The sequence below is a fragment of the Lepidochelys kempii genome, chromosome 7 (assembly GCF_965140265.1).
Source record: "Lepidochelys kempii isolate rLepKem1 chromosome 7, rLepKem1.hap2, whole genome shotgun sequence".
Taxonomy (NCBI): domain Eukaryota; kingdom Metazoa; phylum Chordata; order Testudines; family Cheloniidae; genus Lepidochelys; species Lepidochelys kempii.
In genome coordinates this window covers 38,064,271-38,082,429 of record NC_133262.1, presented here as the reverse complement: position 1 = coordinate 38,082,429, position 18,159 = coordinate 38,064,271, and the positions used below count along the sequence as shown (strand labels likewise).

Genomic DNA, 18,159 nt, shown 5'->3' with positions numbered 1-18,159 from the left:
CCCACTGAACCTCATTTCTCCTCCCCCCCTTCTCTTTTAGTCAATTCCACCCCTTCTCCCACAATACACAAATTCCATCATTCTTTTTTCCTTCCCTATTCCATAAACAATTACTCCTTCATGCGCCCTAGGCCACCTCTTGCATACAGCCCCTTCCAAAGCCTAGCTCCATCTCTGCTTTCTTTCCTCCCATATCCACCTCAAGATTCCCACCATCTCCTTCTCCCACACCACCCTCACCCCACCCCCAAATGCAAGATCCACACTCCTGCCTCCCACCACTTCTTTATCTCCACCGCTCCTTTTTTCCATGGCCCAACTTGGCCTGGCTGTTCACATGATTCTCTTGTTGGCAGCTCTTGCTGCTCCTTCACTGAAAGCAGATTCTTTAATGGAGGAACATCCTTCAGCAATAGCAGCTCCAAGGTGACTTCCCTTCAGCAGCTGTGGATCCCTTTGCAGCTCCTGATGCTCACCATGGCAGAGGCTCCAACTGCCTACTGATCCCATTCCCACTTCATAAGGTGTTCTCAGAACAAGGAGAGCAAATACAACATTTCTGACTTGAGAAGGATAATGCTATGGAGGCCCTTGCTCATGCCTTCTCTACATATGGAACTCCAACCCACAATGCACCTACAGAGGTGCTTCTGCAGAGTGGGAAGAAGAAGTAGCAAGAACATCATGGAAGTGACATTTATTCCCCCTTTTTAACCAGCTCCAGCCTCATAGCCAAGATCTGAGTATTTAAGTCACCTCCACACACACAGGCAGAGGGGATTGTCTGGCCTAGTGATTCTACATACCACTTTCATTATACAACACAAGAGCTCTACACCTCACATGGACTTAGTGGTTCTAAACATTTATGAATTCATTGGTGGTGCTGCTGTTCCTGTGACTATTGCTATGCATTTATTCTCCTTCATATCTTAAAAAGTAGGTCACAGAGCTGTTAACTGTTCTTCAGAAGATTGTTATCATGTGCTAAGAGAAATACATCTTATGGAATCAGTTACTATAGTACATATGAGCAAAAGTTAAAATTGACAAGAGTTTTACGACCATTATTCACGATGAGTCCGCAGAACATGATTCTATTGACATCTGCAAAAGTAACACATTACACTTTATAAATTACAGATGTCTTTTTCTGTGAAACATTTTTTATGAAAACTCCAAAGCTTTAAATAGTAGCTCTATGAGGTAGTGAAGAAATACTTGGATCTGTGTTTAAATATTATTTTAAAAACCACTACATATTGCAAGCAGACTAGTTATAAACAGGATGCTTTGTGTGTGTTTAAACTTTGTCAAGCCCTCTATTGTGGAGGAATTGTCTGAATTTTTCTGTTAATCATTAAGTTTTTAAAGTTTTAGTAGAACATTATATAGAGCATCTTAATTCTTAAAGTACATTTGTACAGAACACCACTTGGCCCAGATAAGTCATATTAACTATTTTATTAGGAAGAAAAATATACTCTGTGTTCTCTACAGATACCTTCTGTGAAGGATTACTTGCTTCTTAGCTCGAGTGTGCCAGAATTACTCTCACACTTAAGGGTTTTTTTAAGCCTTGAAGGCAGCAGTAGTAAGGCAGAGCAGAAGCCAGAAGCCCTCCACTAAGTGCCACATGCCACCCAATGCAGGATATAAATGCTGTTCTCTGTACATTCCCTTCCAGTCAGTTCCCTGCAGGAGACAGCGCTTCTTCAATTTCCTGCCTTCCAGATTCTAGGAAAGCTTGCTGAGTGTCATTTGCCATCTCTTACTTTCCAGTCAGGTCCCATACAAATATTAAATTATTGGGGCTTTTGGCTCATGTGTGGGGGCTTACGCATCTGTTTGCCTCATCTCTTCAGTGCTCACTCTGGTACACCGGCATCCCTGATCTTGGTGGCTGTGTCCTTTTTCTGATGCTTTGATCCCTGTTCTCTCTTTTTGCCAGTTTGTTCTCAGCACACTGGTGTCAAGTTTGTTGGGATCGTCAGTGCATTACAGCTGTGCACTTCTCTTGACTCAGCACTTGTTTGGCTGTTCATTCAGCGCTTCCTTTGACACACCAGATCTATTTATTTTCCACTATTACTTTAAGTAAGGCATCTATTGAGAAATGCCTTTCAACAGCTTCAGTCCCACCTATGTGGCAGAACAATGTCCAAGACACAAGGCCATGTTTGCTATGTTGTCCGCTTTGAAGTCAGCCTCAATGTGCAACAGTGCCAACTATGCTTACAGATGTCACCTGAAACACGGAAGAAATGTGGAGAGTTTGTCCAAACCTTCTTTGAGGGCACAGCATGGAAGCTCCTGTAATTCTAGCCAGAGGCCAGCCAGGAGTGCTTCAAAGGGCAAACTCTTGAAGCTACAGATGGCCAAGGGTGCTGAATGCCAGGACTCAGAGCTATTATTGTCTGAGTGGATGCAGATCTACCTCTTCCCCATCAAGCCCAGCAGGGCATCTTCACTAATGAAGCATCCTGGACAGTTAACAGTGAAACTGATGGCTCCATAGATTTTCAGTGCCTCAATTTGTTCACTTTATTTTCAGTGCCTCAATTTGTTTGGCACTTTAAGTCAGTGATACTGATATCCAGCTCACTGCCTGAAGCTAAACCACTGTACAAGATATTGGGGCATTAGGAAAATGTCTAGCAGTTCCACAGTGGTACCTTTGTTGACGCCGCAACTCCTGACAGCTCTGTATACTGATCTCCCAATTTTGCATTGATGCTCTTGGTGTGAAATATGGGATGGGAATTGCAGACCTCTACTAAATGGTCAATTGCTCTATGAGGCTGTCACAAAATCAACCGTACCAGCTTTGCGGCAATCCTCTCATCCTGTATTGGTGGAGTTAGGGTGTTTCAGAACAGTCAGCACTTTTTGTGTTGAGGTCATTGCTCACACCAGGCCCTCAACATCAGCACTCCCAGCATCTCCTGAGGAGAACAACAGTGTCTTCAGGGAGTATGATGATGTGTCTTTCAGGACTCTTTCTTACAGTCACATGTTCTCCGATTCGGCATCAGTAGTACCTCTTGACTCATGTGACTTTTGTAGGAGGTAGAATCCCTTTCTGAGGTACACAGAGTCTGGATGGAAGTGACCATGTAGTCATTTACACGCATCCAGTAGACTAACACCCACCCAGATGCAGATAGTGATAACTTTGCACCAGTAAAAAAATAGGGTTCAATATATTTAAATTGTTAGAAAAATGTTTGTACAATATTGTACATGATTAAACTTGTATTTCAAGCTATAAAACAAAGTAATGTTGACTAAGATTAAATCTTATTTTGAATTTAAAAAAACTTAAATGTTCAGTGGAGGCTTTGGTGCTCGGGTTCATTTATGAAAATGTTCATGATGATGTGAAAAGTTGAGTTAGGATTTGATAGTGGTTCAGAAAGAGCCACTATGCTCCATTGTGTAAAAAAAAATTTTTTTTACAAAATGTCACTGGACAAGAATGTAAATGAGAGACACAAGGTAGGTGAGGTAATAGCTTTTATTGGACCAACTTCTGTTGGTGAAAGAGACAAGCTTTTGAACTACACCAAGCTAGAGATTGTGGTGGATGTGATGTTTGTTAAGGATTTCACAGTATTTTTTTTCCTGAAGCAATCAACGTAATCACCAAGTGTATGGTTTTCTCCTTGGGTTGCAGGGGTGGGGGGGCGGCGTAGGATGTTCAGTCAGATGATTCTTTTTTCTTATGACTATCTGTGGGGACTTGGTAGTTGTGGGTGATGTCATCTTTGTTGTGAAAGAATTCTTTGAGGCAGAGTCAGCAAAAGAATTCTTCTAGTATGTTAGTATGGTATCTGGTTCTGTGGTGGGAAAATTCAGACCCTTGGAGAGTATAGCTAATTCAGCTCCCATTAGGGGTAGTCTTGATAAGTTGATGATGTGGTGGAGATGTGTAGTGTCTCCAACACACTTTTCAAGGTCCAGGGGGCCTGCACAAGCCTATCACAACATGTGGTGTACTTCATCCAGTTATCAAATGCCCCAACAACCATTATGTTGGTGAAACCAGATAGGCAATCACTACACTCTCAAATGTACTCATGCAGAAAAGCGATAAAAGACAAAGACACCCTCTTAACCTGGGAGTGCACACTTTTCACAAAATGATCGCTCCATATATGACCTGTCAATCTTCATCCTCAAAGGAAACCTGCACAACACCTTCAGAAGACTAGTCTGGTGCCTGAAAGCCTAAATTCATAACTTTGCTAGATACTAAAAATCACAGACTAAGGGCTCATCTTCACTTAAAACACTGCAGCGGTGCACACTACCTACACCAACGGGAGAGCTTCTCGCATCTGTATAGGTAACCCACCTCCCTCAGGGTATGTCTACATTACGAAATTAGGTCAATTTTATAGAAGTTGATTTTTAGAAATCGATTTTATTCATTCGATTGCGTATGTCCGCACTAAGCACATTAAGTCGGCGGCGTGCACATTAAGTCGGCGGAGTGCGTCCTCACTACTGTGGTTAGCATCGACTTACCACCTCTCAGGCCTGGTCTACACTACGGGGTTAGGTCGAATTTAGCCACGTTAGGTTGATTTTAAAATGACTGCATCCACACAACCAACCCCGTTCCGTTGACTTAAAGGGCTCTTAAAATCGACTTCTGTCCTCCTCCCCGGTGAGGGGAGTAGTGCTAAAATCGACCTTGCTGGGTTGAATTTGGGGTAGTGTGGATGCACTATTGTCGGTATTGTCCTCCAGGAGCTATCCCAGAGTGCTCCCTTGTGACCGCTCTCGACAGCACTTTGAATTCCGATGCACTAACCAGATACCCAGGAAAAGCCCCGGGAACTTTTGAATTTCATTCCTGTTTGGTCAGCGTGGCAGACTCAACAGCACAGGTGACTATGCAGTCCCCCCAGAATCGCAAACGAGCTTCAGCATGGACCGAAAGGGAGACACTGGATCTGATTGCTGTATAGGGAGAAGCATCTGTGCAGGCAGAATTCCAGTCAAAAAGAAGAAATGCAAATATATTTGCCAAAATCTCACAGGGCATGGTGGAGAGAGGCTACAACAGGGACACACAGCAGTGCCGCGTGAAAGTTAAGGAGCTGAGGCAAGCCTACCAAAAGACAAAGGAGGCAAATGGTCGCTCCGGGTCAGAGCCCCATACATGCCGCATCTATGATTAGCTGCATGTCATACTAGGAGGGGATCCTACCACTACCCCACCACTGTCTGTGGACACCTGCAAGGGGGGAGTCTCACACAACAGGGAGGAGGATTTTGTGGATGAGGAAGAGGAGGAGAATGCGCAGCAGGCAAGCGGTCAGGGCCGGCTCCAGGCACCAGCGAAGGAAGTAGGTGCCTGGGGCAGCCAATAGAAAGGGGCGGCATTCCATCCATCATCGGGGCGGCACGTCTGGGTCTTCAGCGGCAATTTGGTGGGCCCTGCAGTCCCTCTCTTCCTCTTCAGTGGCACTTCAGCGGCAACTTAACCAGGCTTGGTTTTCTTTTTTTTTTCCCCCTTCGCCTCTTGGGGCAGCAAAAAAGCTGGAGCTGGCCCTGCAAGCGGTGAATCCGTTCTCCCCTGCAGCCAGGACCTTTTCATCACCCTGGAGCCAATACCCTCTGAAGGTGGGATCCCCAACACTGAAGCTGGAGAAGGCACTGCTGCTGAGTGCACATTTGTAACTACAGTACAGGGTTTAAAAGAAATAGTGTTTAATGTTTGATTTTCCCTGAAGAATTGGGATACATTCATGGCCAGTACAGCTACTGGAAAAGTCTGTTCGCATGTCTGGGGATGGAGCGGGAATCTTCCAGGGACATCTCCATGAACCTCTCCTGGAGGTACTCTGAAAGTATTCTGGAATCATTGCAGCACAAAGCATGGCAGTGAATGGTCCTGGGTTTTGGTCGCAGTCAAGCAACATTCAGTCTATATCTTTCTGTGTTAGCCTCAGGAGAGTGATATCATTCATGGTCACCTGGTTGAAATAGGGGAATTTTTGTAAGGGAACAGTAAAAGGACCCTGTTCATGCCGGGCTGTTTGCGCTTGGCTAAAAGGGATCATCCCGGAGAATAGCCACGTGGTGGGGTGGGGGGAGGTGTGTGCTGCACATCCAGCCGAAAACCGCAGCCCCTCCTTTTAAATGTGAAACCCAACCCATTGCTTGCTATGGGAAAGGAGGGCGCTGCAGTTTGAAAACATCCCACATGTTATGCATAAGAAGCCAACCCTGCATACCCTTTGCCTTACTATGGCTGCATGGAAACCGAATTCTGTTGCCCAGCCGTGTGTGATGTGTCACCATACTGACAGGCGCTCAAGGCAAAATGTGACCTTGTACCTAAAGCACAGGTGCTGTCTGCTGTGCATTGCTTGAGTCACTGCGAAAGAGTCTCCCTTTTGTTCTCAGAAATGTTTCATCTTAAATTGTACTCTCCCTTTTTATCTCCCCCAGGTGCAAATGTTTCTAGGCTCCCCCTATCATCTCTGGTCCTGAGGTTATCACAGATTAGAAGTCCAAAAAAACACACTTGCCATGACATGTTTTCCGAGCTCATGCAGTCCTCCCGCACTGATAGGGCACAGCTGAATGCATAGAGGCATTCAATGTTAGAGGCTAGGAAAGCATTAAGTGAGTGTGAAGCGCAGAGGCAGGAGGCAATGCTAAGGGTAATGGGGGAGCAAACAGACATGATGAAGTGTCTGGTGCAGCTGCAGGAAAGCCAACAAGAGCACAGACCCCCCGCTGCATCCATTGTACAACCACCTGACCTCTTCCCCAAGTTCCATAGCCTCCTCACCCAGACGCCCAAGAACGCAGTGGGGGAGGCTCCAGGCACCCAGCCACTACACTCCAGAGGATGGCCCAAGCAACAGAAGGCTGTCATTCAAACAGTTTGATTTGTAGTGTGGCTACAATAAACAATGTGGCCTTTTCCTTCCCTCCTCCCCCACCCCACCCAGGCTATCTTGTCAGTTATCTCCCTTTTTTTTAATTAATAAAGAATGAATGCATGGTTTCAAAACAATAGTTACTTTATTTCAAAGTGGGGAGGGTGGTTGGCTTACAGGGAATTAAAATCAACAAAGGGGGCGGGTTTGCAGGAAGGAGAAACACAACTGTCACACCAAAGCCTGGCCAGTCATGAAACTGCTTTTCAAAGCCTCTCTGATGCGCAGCACGCCTTCCTGTGCTCTTCTAATTGCCCTGGTGTCTGGCGGCTCAAAATCAGATGCCAGGCGATTTGCCTCAACCTCCCACCCCGCCATAAACATCTCCCCCTTACTCTCACAGATATTATGGAGCACACAGCAAGCAGCAATAACAATGGAAATGTTGGTTGCGCTGAGGTCTAACCTAGTCAGTAAACAGCGCCATCGAGCTTTTAAACGTCCAAAGACACATTCTACCACCATTCTTCACTTGCTTAGCCAATAGTTGAACTGCTCCTTACTACTGTACAGGCTCCCCGTGTATGGCTTCGTGAGCCAAGGGAGCAAGGGGTAGGCAGGGTCCCCAAGGATAACTATTGGCATTTCAACATCCCCAACAGTAATTTTCTGGTCTGGGAAGTAAGTCCATTCTCGCAGCTGCTTGAACAGCCTGGAGTTCCTAAGGATGCGAGCGTCATGCACCTTTCCCGGCCATCCCACGTTGGTGTCGGTGAAACGTCCCTTGTGATCCAACAGTGCCTGCAGCACCATTGAGAAGTACCCCTTGCGGTTTACGTAGTGGTTGGCAAGGTGCTCCAGTGCCAAGACAGGAATATGCGTTCCGTCTATTGCCCCACCCCAGTTAGGGAAGCCCATTGCAGCAAAGCCATCCACTATGACTTGCACGTTTCCCAGAGTCACTACCCTTGACAACAGAACATCAGTGATTGCATCACAGAACCCCCCACGGTAGATTTGCCCACTCCAAATTTATTCCCGACTGACTGGTAGCAGTCAGGCGTAGCAAGTTTCCATAGGGCTATCGCCACTCGCTTCTCAACTGTCAGGGCAGCTCTCTGTTGCGGTTCAGTGATGAGACAGAACACAGCTTTTTGCAAGCAAGCAGGCTGGTCAGCGGAGATGGGCTGTTTTGCCCCCCCTGCCTTTCACCTTCTCCTTTTATTATATTTCTCCCCCTAAGCATTACACACTGCTACACAAAGGAATGTATGACGTTGATTCATATGCTTAGTTACCATCCTCTATCTACTACAATCCTGGTTCTCAGGCCTTGAGCCCAGGCTAAAGAAACCTCCCACAGTTGCTGTCCAAACAATCAAGTTCTCAGGGTTTATATTTAGCCCTTGTCCTTGGATAGAGCAATGTGTGCATTGCTCCTAGGAAACAGTCAGGGTGTGCCCCGCCTGCTTCCAGGTGGAATAGCTAGACATTAACCCTTCAGCTCTCATCTTGGTATTCCTGTGCTTCAGGGCGGGGGAAAGCAACTCACAGAATTGCAGGAAAGTGGCCTTTTGCATGTGAAAGTTTCACAGCCACTGTGAATCATCCCAGATATGCGGTCCCACCAGTCTGTGCTTGTTTTCTGGGCCCAGAATCGGCATTCCACTGTATCAACCAGCCCCACTGCCACCATGATGTCCCAGTTGCCACAGCCTGTGCTTTCAGAAACGTCTGTGTCCATGTCCTCATCAAAATCATCCTCGTGCTGGCATCTCTTAGCCCAGTTCTGCATATACTCCAGGATAATGCGCGAGGTGTTTACAATGCTCACAACAGTGGCGGTGAGCTGAGCAGGCTCCATGCTTGTCGTGGTATGGCATCTGCAGGACAGCAGAATTGCAACGGAAAGGGTGGATGACAACGGATGCCATGAGAATAGATATTTATACAGAACGACGAGAGGACCTGCGAGGTGGATTCATGGCACCAGGAGAGCAGAGTTGCAGTGGAAGCTGTGGATGACGACAACATGGAGAAATTTGCTATTGAGACTGAGCTCATTTACAAGAGCAGGAGAGCAGAGTTGCCACGGAAGCGGTGGATGACGACGATTAGCAGTCGTACTGCACTGTCTGCTGACAGCAGCACCCAGGACACAACAGCAGCGGTGAAGGTGAGCTGAGCTGAGTGGGCTCCATGTTTGCCGTGGTATGGCGTCTGCACAGAAAAAAGGCACGAAACGATTGTCTGCCATTGCTTTTATGGAGGGAGGGGTGACTGACGACATGTATCCAAAACCACACGCGACAATGTTTTTTCCCTATCAGGCATTGGGAGCTTAACCCAGAATTCCAATAGGGGGCGGAGACTGCGGGAACTGTGGGATAGCTACCAACATTGCACCGCTCCGTAAGTTGATGCTAGCCACAGTAGTGAGGATGCATTCTGCCGACTTAATGCGCTTAGTGTGGACATACGCAATCGACTGTATAAAATCGATTTATAAAAATCGACTTCTATAAAAAGAAAAGGAGTACTTGTGGCACCTTAGAGACTAACCAATTTATTTGAGCATGAGCTTTCGTGAGCTACAGCTCACTTCATCGGATGCATACCGTGGAAAGTGCAGCAGACTTTATATACACACAGAGATCATGAAACAATACCTCCTCCCACCCCACTGTCCTGCTGGTAATAGCTTATCTAAAGTGATCATCAAGTTGGGCCATTTCCAGCACAAATCCAGGTTTTCTCACCCTCCACCCCCCCACACACAAACTCACTCTCCTGCTGGTAATAGCCCATCCAAAGTGGCAACTCTCTACACAATGTGCATGATAATCAAGGTGGGCCATTTCCTGCACAAATCCAGGTTCTCTCACCCCCCTCCAAAAACCACACACACAAACTCACTATCCTGCTGGTAATAGCTCCTCCAAAGTGACCACTCTCCCTACAATGTGCATGGTAATCAAGGTGGGCCATGTCCAGTACAAATCCAGGCTTTCTCACCCCCCCCTTTTTTTTTTCCCTGGGACACACACACACACACAAACTCACTCTCCTGCTGTTTGTGTTTGTGTGTGTGTGTCGCTGGGGGGGGAAGGGGGGGTGAGAAAGCCACCTTGATTACCATGCACATTGTAGGGAGAGTGGTCACTTTGGATGAGCTATTACCAGCAGGAGAGTGAGTTTGTGTGTGTATGGGGGTGGGGGGGTGAGAGAGCCTGGATTTGTGCTGGAAATGGCCCATCTTGATTATCATGCACATTATAGGGAGAGTGGTCACTTTGGAGGAGCTATTACCAGCAGGATAGTGAGTTTGTGTGTGTGGTTTTTGGAGGGGGGTGAGAGAACCTGGATTTGTGCAGGAAATGGCCCACCTTGATTATCATGCACATTGTGTAGAGAGTTGCCACTTTGGATAGGCTATTACCAGCAGGAGAGTGAGTTTGTGTGTGGGGGGGTGGAGGGTGAGAAAACCTGGATTTGTGCTGGAAATGGCCCAACTTGATGATCACTTTAGATAAGCTATTACCAGCAGGACAGTGGGGTGGGAGGAGGTATTGTTTCATGATCTCTGTGTGTATATAAAGTCTGCTGCACTTTCCACGGTATGCATCCGATGAAGTGAGCTGTAGCTCACGAAAGCTCATGCTCAAATAAATTGGTTAGTCTCTAAGGTGCCACAAGTACTCCTTTTCTTTTTGCGAATACAGACTAACATGGCTGTTACTCTGACTTCTATAAAATAGACCTCATTTCCTAGTGTAGACATACCCTATGTCAACAGGAGAATTCTCCATCAGTGTAGCGCTGTCTACACCAGGGCTTACCTTGGTTTAATTGCATCATTCCAGGGTGTGGCTTTTTCACAGCCTTGAACAACGTAGTTATACTGACCTAATTTCCTTGTGTAGACCAGGCCTCAACAGAGACACTGGTTTCATTTCTCTTTACAACAATCTGCAGTCTGGTATCCCTCCTTTCTCTTGTGACTTCAGAGGTGTTAATTGCCCACTTCATTTTGAATGGTCTCTTGCGACATGGTGTGAACTTATGCTTAATATTCTGTTCAATCTTGTATTTAGCTGTGACACTCTCATTACCTTTCCCAGACTTGAAGAAGAGCTCTGTGTGGTTCAAAAGCCTGTCTTTTTCAGAAGGTGGTCCAATGAAAGATATTATCTCACCCATCATGTGTGTCTCATGTTCTGGGACCAACATGGCTACAAAAAAACTGCAGACAGGGGTTTATATGACAGGGTAATAGCTCTTGAGCTTCAAAGTCTCTTAGGTTAAAAAAATAAGCACTTTTAGAACTGTCCAGGCTCTCCAACATTGTGGTGAACAATATTTTGTTTTTCTTTTTACTGACAAAAAGTATAGGAATACTTTAAGGAATTTTTTTCCTTGGGTAATTCAACCATCTGGCTGAAAACCACAAAAGCCAAATAAATTTTAAGACAGGTTGGCAGAACTGAGTGAATTGAAGATAGTTTCCAAGTTATTGCCTACGTTTTTTTGGTTGTTGCAGGGTTTCCACACCAGATTTTTGCCTCCCCTCCTGGGAGTGCTTCCCTCTAAAGCTCATTCTGTTTAACTTTTGGGATGCCTGCTGAATTTCTGTCCCAACTTTGAAAGTTGGTTGTTTTTTTTGTTTTTTTAAAGTAGAAGTTCTAGGGGGCCCCTATCTAAGACCCATTGAAGCCAGTGGAAAGAATTCTATTGTCTTCAAAAGACCTTGGATCAGGCCATAGATAGGAATTGATTTAACCACTGTCATTTCAATGTCATCTTAACAGCAGCATAACCATCATAACCCAAAACTAAAATCCCTCTATAAAGTTACAAATCTATTTTAGGCAGAAGTTTGCTAATAACCTGTCATTTTCCTAATATTAGGATGTGTGTAAGAATCTTTCATTTTAAAAAAGGAAAACACCTTTTTAACCACTTTGAAAAAGAAAGATATTTTTCTGTGTTTTTACAAGGAAAAGCTATATAAGCTAAATACAAGATTAAGAGACAGTGTTGTCTAGTGATATACTCTTTGTCAGAAGGACTTTAATTGAATTATATCTTCCATCTGAACACCTCAAAGTAATTTAGAAATATTAATTGGAATTACTCCCCTAACACCCCAATGAGGTAAGTGTTATTTCCATTTTACATATGGGTAATCTGAGGCACAGCTCAGTTAACTGATTTACTCAACAGGACCAAGATCTCCAGACTCCCATTTCTCCCCCTTAAGCACAAGACCCATACTTTTCCCTTGTGTACTGATAAGCAAAATAGAAATGTCTATATAGAAAGTGTCCTGTAAATCCCCATGCATACCAGCTGTGTAAAAGTTAACTAATTAACAACCAGGAACCTCTCTGGGTTCCAATCTTGACTCTGCCAGTCTCCAGCTTTGTGGCTTTAAGCATTTGCTACTCCTTTCTGGGCCAAATTCATTCCTGCTACAACTCTTTTGATGTTGATGGACTTACACCAAGGGTGGATTTGTCCATTTTTCTCTTTCCCTATCCATGAAATGGGGAGACTACTTTCCTGTCTGGTTGGGGAATGCTGAGGATTAATATAGTTGATATCTAAGGCAGTTTTTAAAATGATTATAATTAATTGTTGATAAAACCATTAGGAAACTTAAGTACATAACTCAAAAAGAGGGGCCATCATTTTCAAGTGACTACTGATTTGGGGTGCCCAACTTGAGGGGCACATTAAAGGGGACTGATTGCTAGAAAGTGCTGCACAAACATGTGGACAAGGGGGATCCAGTGGACATACGGTACTTAGATTTCCAGAAAGCCTTTGACAAGGTCCCTCACCAAAGGCTCTTACATAAATTAAGTTGTCCTGGGATAAGGGGGAAGATCCTTTCATGGATTGAGAACTGGTTAAAAGACAGAGAACAAAGGGTAGGAATAAATGGTAAATTTTCAGAATGGAGAGGGGTAACTAGTGGTGTTCCCCAAGGGTCAATCCTAGGGTCAATCCTATTCAACTTATTCATAAATGATGTGGAGAACAGGGTAAACAGTGAGGTGGCAAAGTTTGCAGATGATACTAAACTGCTCAAGATAGTTAAGACCAAAGTAGACTGTGAAGAACTTCAAAAAGATCTCACAAAACTAAGTGATGGGGCAACAAAATGGCAAATGAAATTTAATGTGGATAAATGTAAAGTAATGCACATTGGAAAAAATAACCCCAACTATACATACAATATGATGGGGGATAATTTAGCTACAACTAATCAGGAGAAAGATCTTGGAGTCATCGTGGATAGTTCTCTGAAGACGTCCACGCAGTACGCAGCGGCAGTCAAAAAAGCTAATGAGATGTTAGGAATCATTTAAAAAGGGATAGAGAATAAGACGGAGAATACCTTATTGCCCTTATATAAATCTATGGTACACCCACATCTTGAATACTGCATACAGATGTGGTCTTCTCATCTCAAAAAAGATATACTGGCATTAGAAAAGGTTCAGAGAAGGGCAACTAAAATGATTAGGGGTTTGGAACGGGTCCCATATGAGGAGAGATTAAAGAAGTTAGGACTTTTCAGCTTGGAAAAGAGGAGACTAAAGGGGGATATGATAGAGGTATATAAAATCATGAGTGGTGTGGAGAAAGTGGATAAGGAAAAGTTATTTACTTGTTCTCATAATATAAGAACTAGGGGCCACCAAATGAAATTAATGGGCAGCAGGTTTAAAACAAATAAAAGGAACTTCTTCACTCAGCGCACAGTCAACCTGTGGAACTCCTTGCCTGAGGAGGTTGTGAAGGCTAGGACAATAACAGGGTTTAAAAGAGAGCTGGATAAGTTCATGGAGGTTAAGTTCATTAATGGCTATTAGCCAGGATGAGTACGGAATGGTGTCCCTAGCCTCTGTTTGTCAGAGGGTAGAGATGGATGGCAGGAGAGAGATCACTTGATCATTACCTGTTAGGTTCACTCCCTCTGGGGCACCTGGCATTGGCCACTGTCGGTAGACAGGATACTGGGCTGGATGGACCTTTGGTCTGACCCAGTATGGCCGTTCTTATGTTCTTACATCCACCCACTGAAAATCAGGCTCCTTTTAAAGGTGCCTCACATTGAGCATCCAGGAATTCAGTCACTAGTCATTTCTGACCAAGATTTTCAAATGTTTTGTGCATGCCTAGTAACCTTTCCCCCTCCCACCTCAAAGAAGATGATGCTAAGCCAGAGGAAATAACTTTAAATGTGCATTTAGGTGCTACTCCAATGCAATTATAAATAATGATAGTGTTCAAGTGATAACCTGCTGAGAGTGAAGGTTGATGCCTGTGGTTATTAATGTGATACTGAATGGAAGCCCAGATTTTAACAAACATTCCAGTGTATATTAAGGGCCCTTATTCTCCACTCTATTACACCCAGTTTTATACAGGAGGAGAGAGTCGGGTGCTAAGTTTAAAAATAGTGTATACACTAGTATCGTGAGGCTAGTCTCTGCTCTCACAGAATTGAAACTCCAACTTTAGTGGAGTTACTCCTGATCTACTCCAGGGTAAGTGAGAGCAGAATCAAGCACTTGATTTGGTTTACTGTCTGTTACTTTCTCTGGCAAAAATCATAACATGCAGTTCTTGCATGTAGCTTTTCCTCAAAGACGCTGTGTGCTGGGAAAGAACCTCAAGAATAAACTGTGTTAAAACAAATATAGTATTCTGTTTTCCTCATTTCTCCAGTTATAATTTATCCATTTATGCATCACAGAAATGTGACAAGGAAGTTTGAAAAGTATACAGTATGTACCTCTTCAAAAGTATTAATGTGAAAAATATATAAAACTTATAGGAGCCCCTGGAGTGCAAATATCATCTATTTCTGCAATACCATTGATGTGTACCCAAGAGTGGAACACCATTCATGCTTTTCTTAGAAAACATCTGCTTGAACTGTAAATTGTATTTCTTTGTTTAATTTGGGTTTGTTTTAGCAAGCCTCTGAGCTCTGAGGAAGATTTTTAATGGTTGCAGCCTCCTTGAGACTTTGTAGCCCTGAAGACCCCAAGTCAATAATTTGTAGCATCTGAATTATAAATAAACAATGCTACTCTCTACCTAATTTTGGGGGTGGAGCAGGTAGGGGGAGAGAATAAAAGTATTTGTACATAGTGACAGTCTCTTGTTTCATATTAATGTGATTAGATTTAATATTTTGGACAGTCTCATTCACAAGTTTTTTTAAATCAATTTTTTCTAATCAATTTGAAAATTTGCAAGCCTCCAAATGTTGTTTAAAAGGTAATCTGTTATTAGCATCTGTATTGTATGAAATAGCAGCTGGATAGCATAGTAAAACCTTACAAAACATTGTTACATTGAACATAGTAAGTTCATTTAGGTCCCAATCTTTCCCTGAGCATCCACCATCAGTGTCTGAGCTTGGCACTAGGAGGGGTATGGGGGAGGAATCTTGCAGAGCTGCTTCACTTATGCTAATACAGGCTGCTGCGTTGAGAGTGTCTCTGCAGACACTCTAGTCCACTCCTTCCAAAAATGGCAAAGGACCAGAAGCTCATACAGTGTAGATCGTCTGGCTTTCCCACTCTTATCTGGTCCATGTGCCACGCTTAATCACCCAGTGTGCTGCCACAGGTCAAGTACTCGCAGGAGTTGGGCTCCACACCATATAGGATTCATAATCTCGACCTCCTCCTTTGTGCAGTTGAATTGCAATGATTCCACAGTGGGGAAGCCTTTCACACATACAAAGTGGAGGGCAGGATTCACCCCTTAGGAAGAATACATCAGGTACCTATAGGATAAAAAGTGCAGTTGTGGAAATACTTTAGTCTGCAAACCCCTACAAGATCTGCACGACATACACAGCACTTTTCAGAAACAACCCTATCAATAATAATGGCATCATATTGCCTTGTTTCAGATTTTATATTAACCAATAAGGACTATGGGATCAAAGTCTAACAGAAAAGCCAGAAAATTCAAGTTTCAACTCAGCATTTCCCTAGACATATTCCATTAAGGGGATAGGGTTTGAGCCAGACAAACCATGCAGGGGAAAGAGCCCTTTAAAACATTTAATAACCCAGAATACACAGGGAAATATCTCAGGTTTCAAGCCCTCCTTAGGGAAGCCTTGTGCCTCTTTATAATCCTTAGTATGTGCAGTGGTGTAGTTCCCTCAGGAACCATGTTCCCATGGAGTGCCCACACATGGCATCCCCAAGAAATGTCAACATGCAGTCACATGGGTATATTGCCTTGGGATTGGAAAGGGATGATGCCATGGAGAGTGGCATTCCCCAGCTATGAATGGGCTCAGAAACAGCCCAAATACAGCACAGAAACTCAAACTCAGATCGTACGGAGTGGCTTCCAATCTCCAGGAAGGGGACGATGATACTTAAGCTCAATTCCCTTTCCTCTCACAAAAATTAGACCATTTCTACCTATTTTTCTCCTTTTTGCAGAACAAACTCAGTGGATGACCTGACATTTACAGATAAACACGTGGAGTGGGTTTGCTGCAATGCTACATTCCCTAGCTAATCAAATGTTGTATATTATAGGTTATGGACTGTGCAATGCCTTTGATTGGTGAACATCAGGTTGAAGATAGGCAACTTATAACTGATCTTGTTGTAAGCAAAATGAACCAAATGTTGTCCAAAACACCTGTACCATCTCCTCAGAGACCCACTGCCACTCAACAGCCTCAGGTAAGAAACTTCTATTTTCTAAATACACAATACGATAGTATATGTAATTGCGATTTAAAACATTAATTGTGATTAATCATGCTGTTAAACAATAATAGAATACCATTTATTTAAATATTTTTGGATGTTTTCTACATTTTCAAATATATTGATTTCAGTTACAACACAGAATACAAAGTGTACAATTTTCACTTTATATTTATTTTTGATTACAAATATTTGCACTGTAAGAAACAAAAGAAACATTATTTTTCAATTCCCCCATTACAAGTATTGTAGTGCAATCTCTTTATCATGAAAGTTGAACTTATGGGAGATAATGCTGCCCGCTTCTTGTTTACCATTTCACCTGAAAGTCAGAAAAGGCGTTCACATGGCACTGTTGTAGCTGGCATCGCAATATATTTATGTGCCAGATGCGCTAAAGATTCATATGTCCCTTCAAGCTTCAACCACCATTCCAGAAGACATGTCCATGCTGATGACGGGTTCTGCTCGATAATGATCCAAAGAAGAATGGATCAATGCATGTTCACTTTCATCTGAGTCAGATGCCACCAGTATACGATTGATTTTCTTTTTGGGTGATTCAAGTTCTGTAGTTTCTGCATCAGAGTGTTGCTCTTTTAAGACTGCTGAAAACATGCTCCACATCTCATCCCTCTCAGATTTTGGAAGGCACTTCAGATTCTTAAACCTTGGGTCGAGTGCTGTATCCATCTTTAGAAATTTCACATTGGTTACTTCTTTGCGTTTTGCAAATCTTCATTGAAAGTGTTCCTAAAACGAACATGGGCTGGGTCATCATCCAAGACTGCTATAACATGAAATATATGGCAGAATGCAGGTAGAACAGAGAAAGAGACATACAATTCTCCCCCAAGGAGTTCAGTCACAAATTTAATTAATGCATTATTTTTTTAACCAGCATCATCAGCATGGAAGCATATCATCTGGAATGGTGGCCAAAGCATGAAGGGGCATACAAACATTTAGCATATCTGGCACATAAATACCTTGCAACGCTGGCTACAAAAGTGCCTTGCGAACGCCTGTTCTCACTCTCAGGTGACATTGTAAATAAGAAGCAGGCAGCATGAGCTCCCTTAAATGTAAACAAACTTGTTTGTCTTAGCAATTGGCTGAACAAGAAGTCAGACTGAGTGGACTTGTAGGCTCTGAAGTTTTAAATTGTTTTGTTTTTCAGTGTAGTTATGTAAAAAAAATTGTACATTTGTAAGTTGCACTTTCACAATAATAATGCACTACAGTTCTTGTATGAGGTGAATTGGAAAATGGTATTTATTTTATCATTTTACAGTGCAAACATTTGTAATGAAAAATAATAGGATAAAGTGAGCACTGTACACTTTTTATTCTAAGTTGTAACTGAAATCAATATATTTGAAAATGTAGAAAAACACCCAAAAATATTTAATACATTTAAATTGGTATTCTATTACTGACAGCGTGAATAAAGCTGGGATTAATCGTGATTCATTTTTTTAATGGTGTGAGTT

At 43.3% G+C, this 18,159-nt stretch overlaps 1 protein-coding gene across 8 annotated transcripts in view; it reads left to right on the top strand.

The window, feature by feature from the left end:
• SYN2 (synapsin II) overlaps positions 1–18,159 on the top strand; it is a 442,912-nt gene that overhangs the window by 395,960 nt on the left and 28,793 nt on the right. For all 8 annotated transcript variants that reach the window (XM_073352278.1, XM_073352279.1, XM_073352281.1 and 5 more), the window contains one exon: positions 16,490–16,639. In XM_073352278.1, the coding sequence (XP_073208379.1) occupies positions 16,490–16,639 (150 nt within the window). The remainder of the gene's footprint in view (positions 1–16,489; positions 16,640–18,159) is intronic.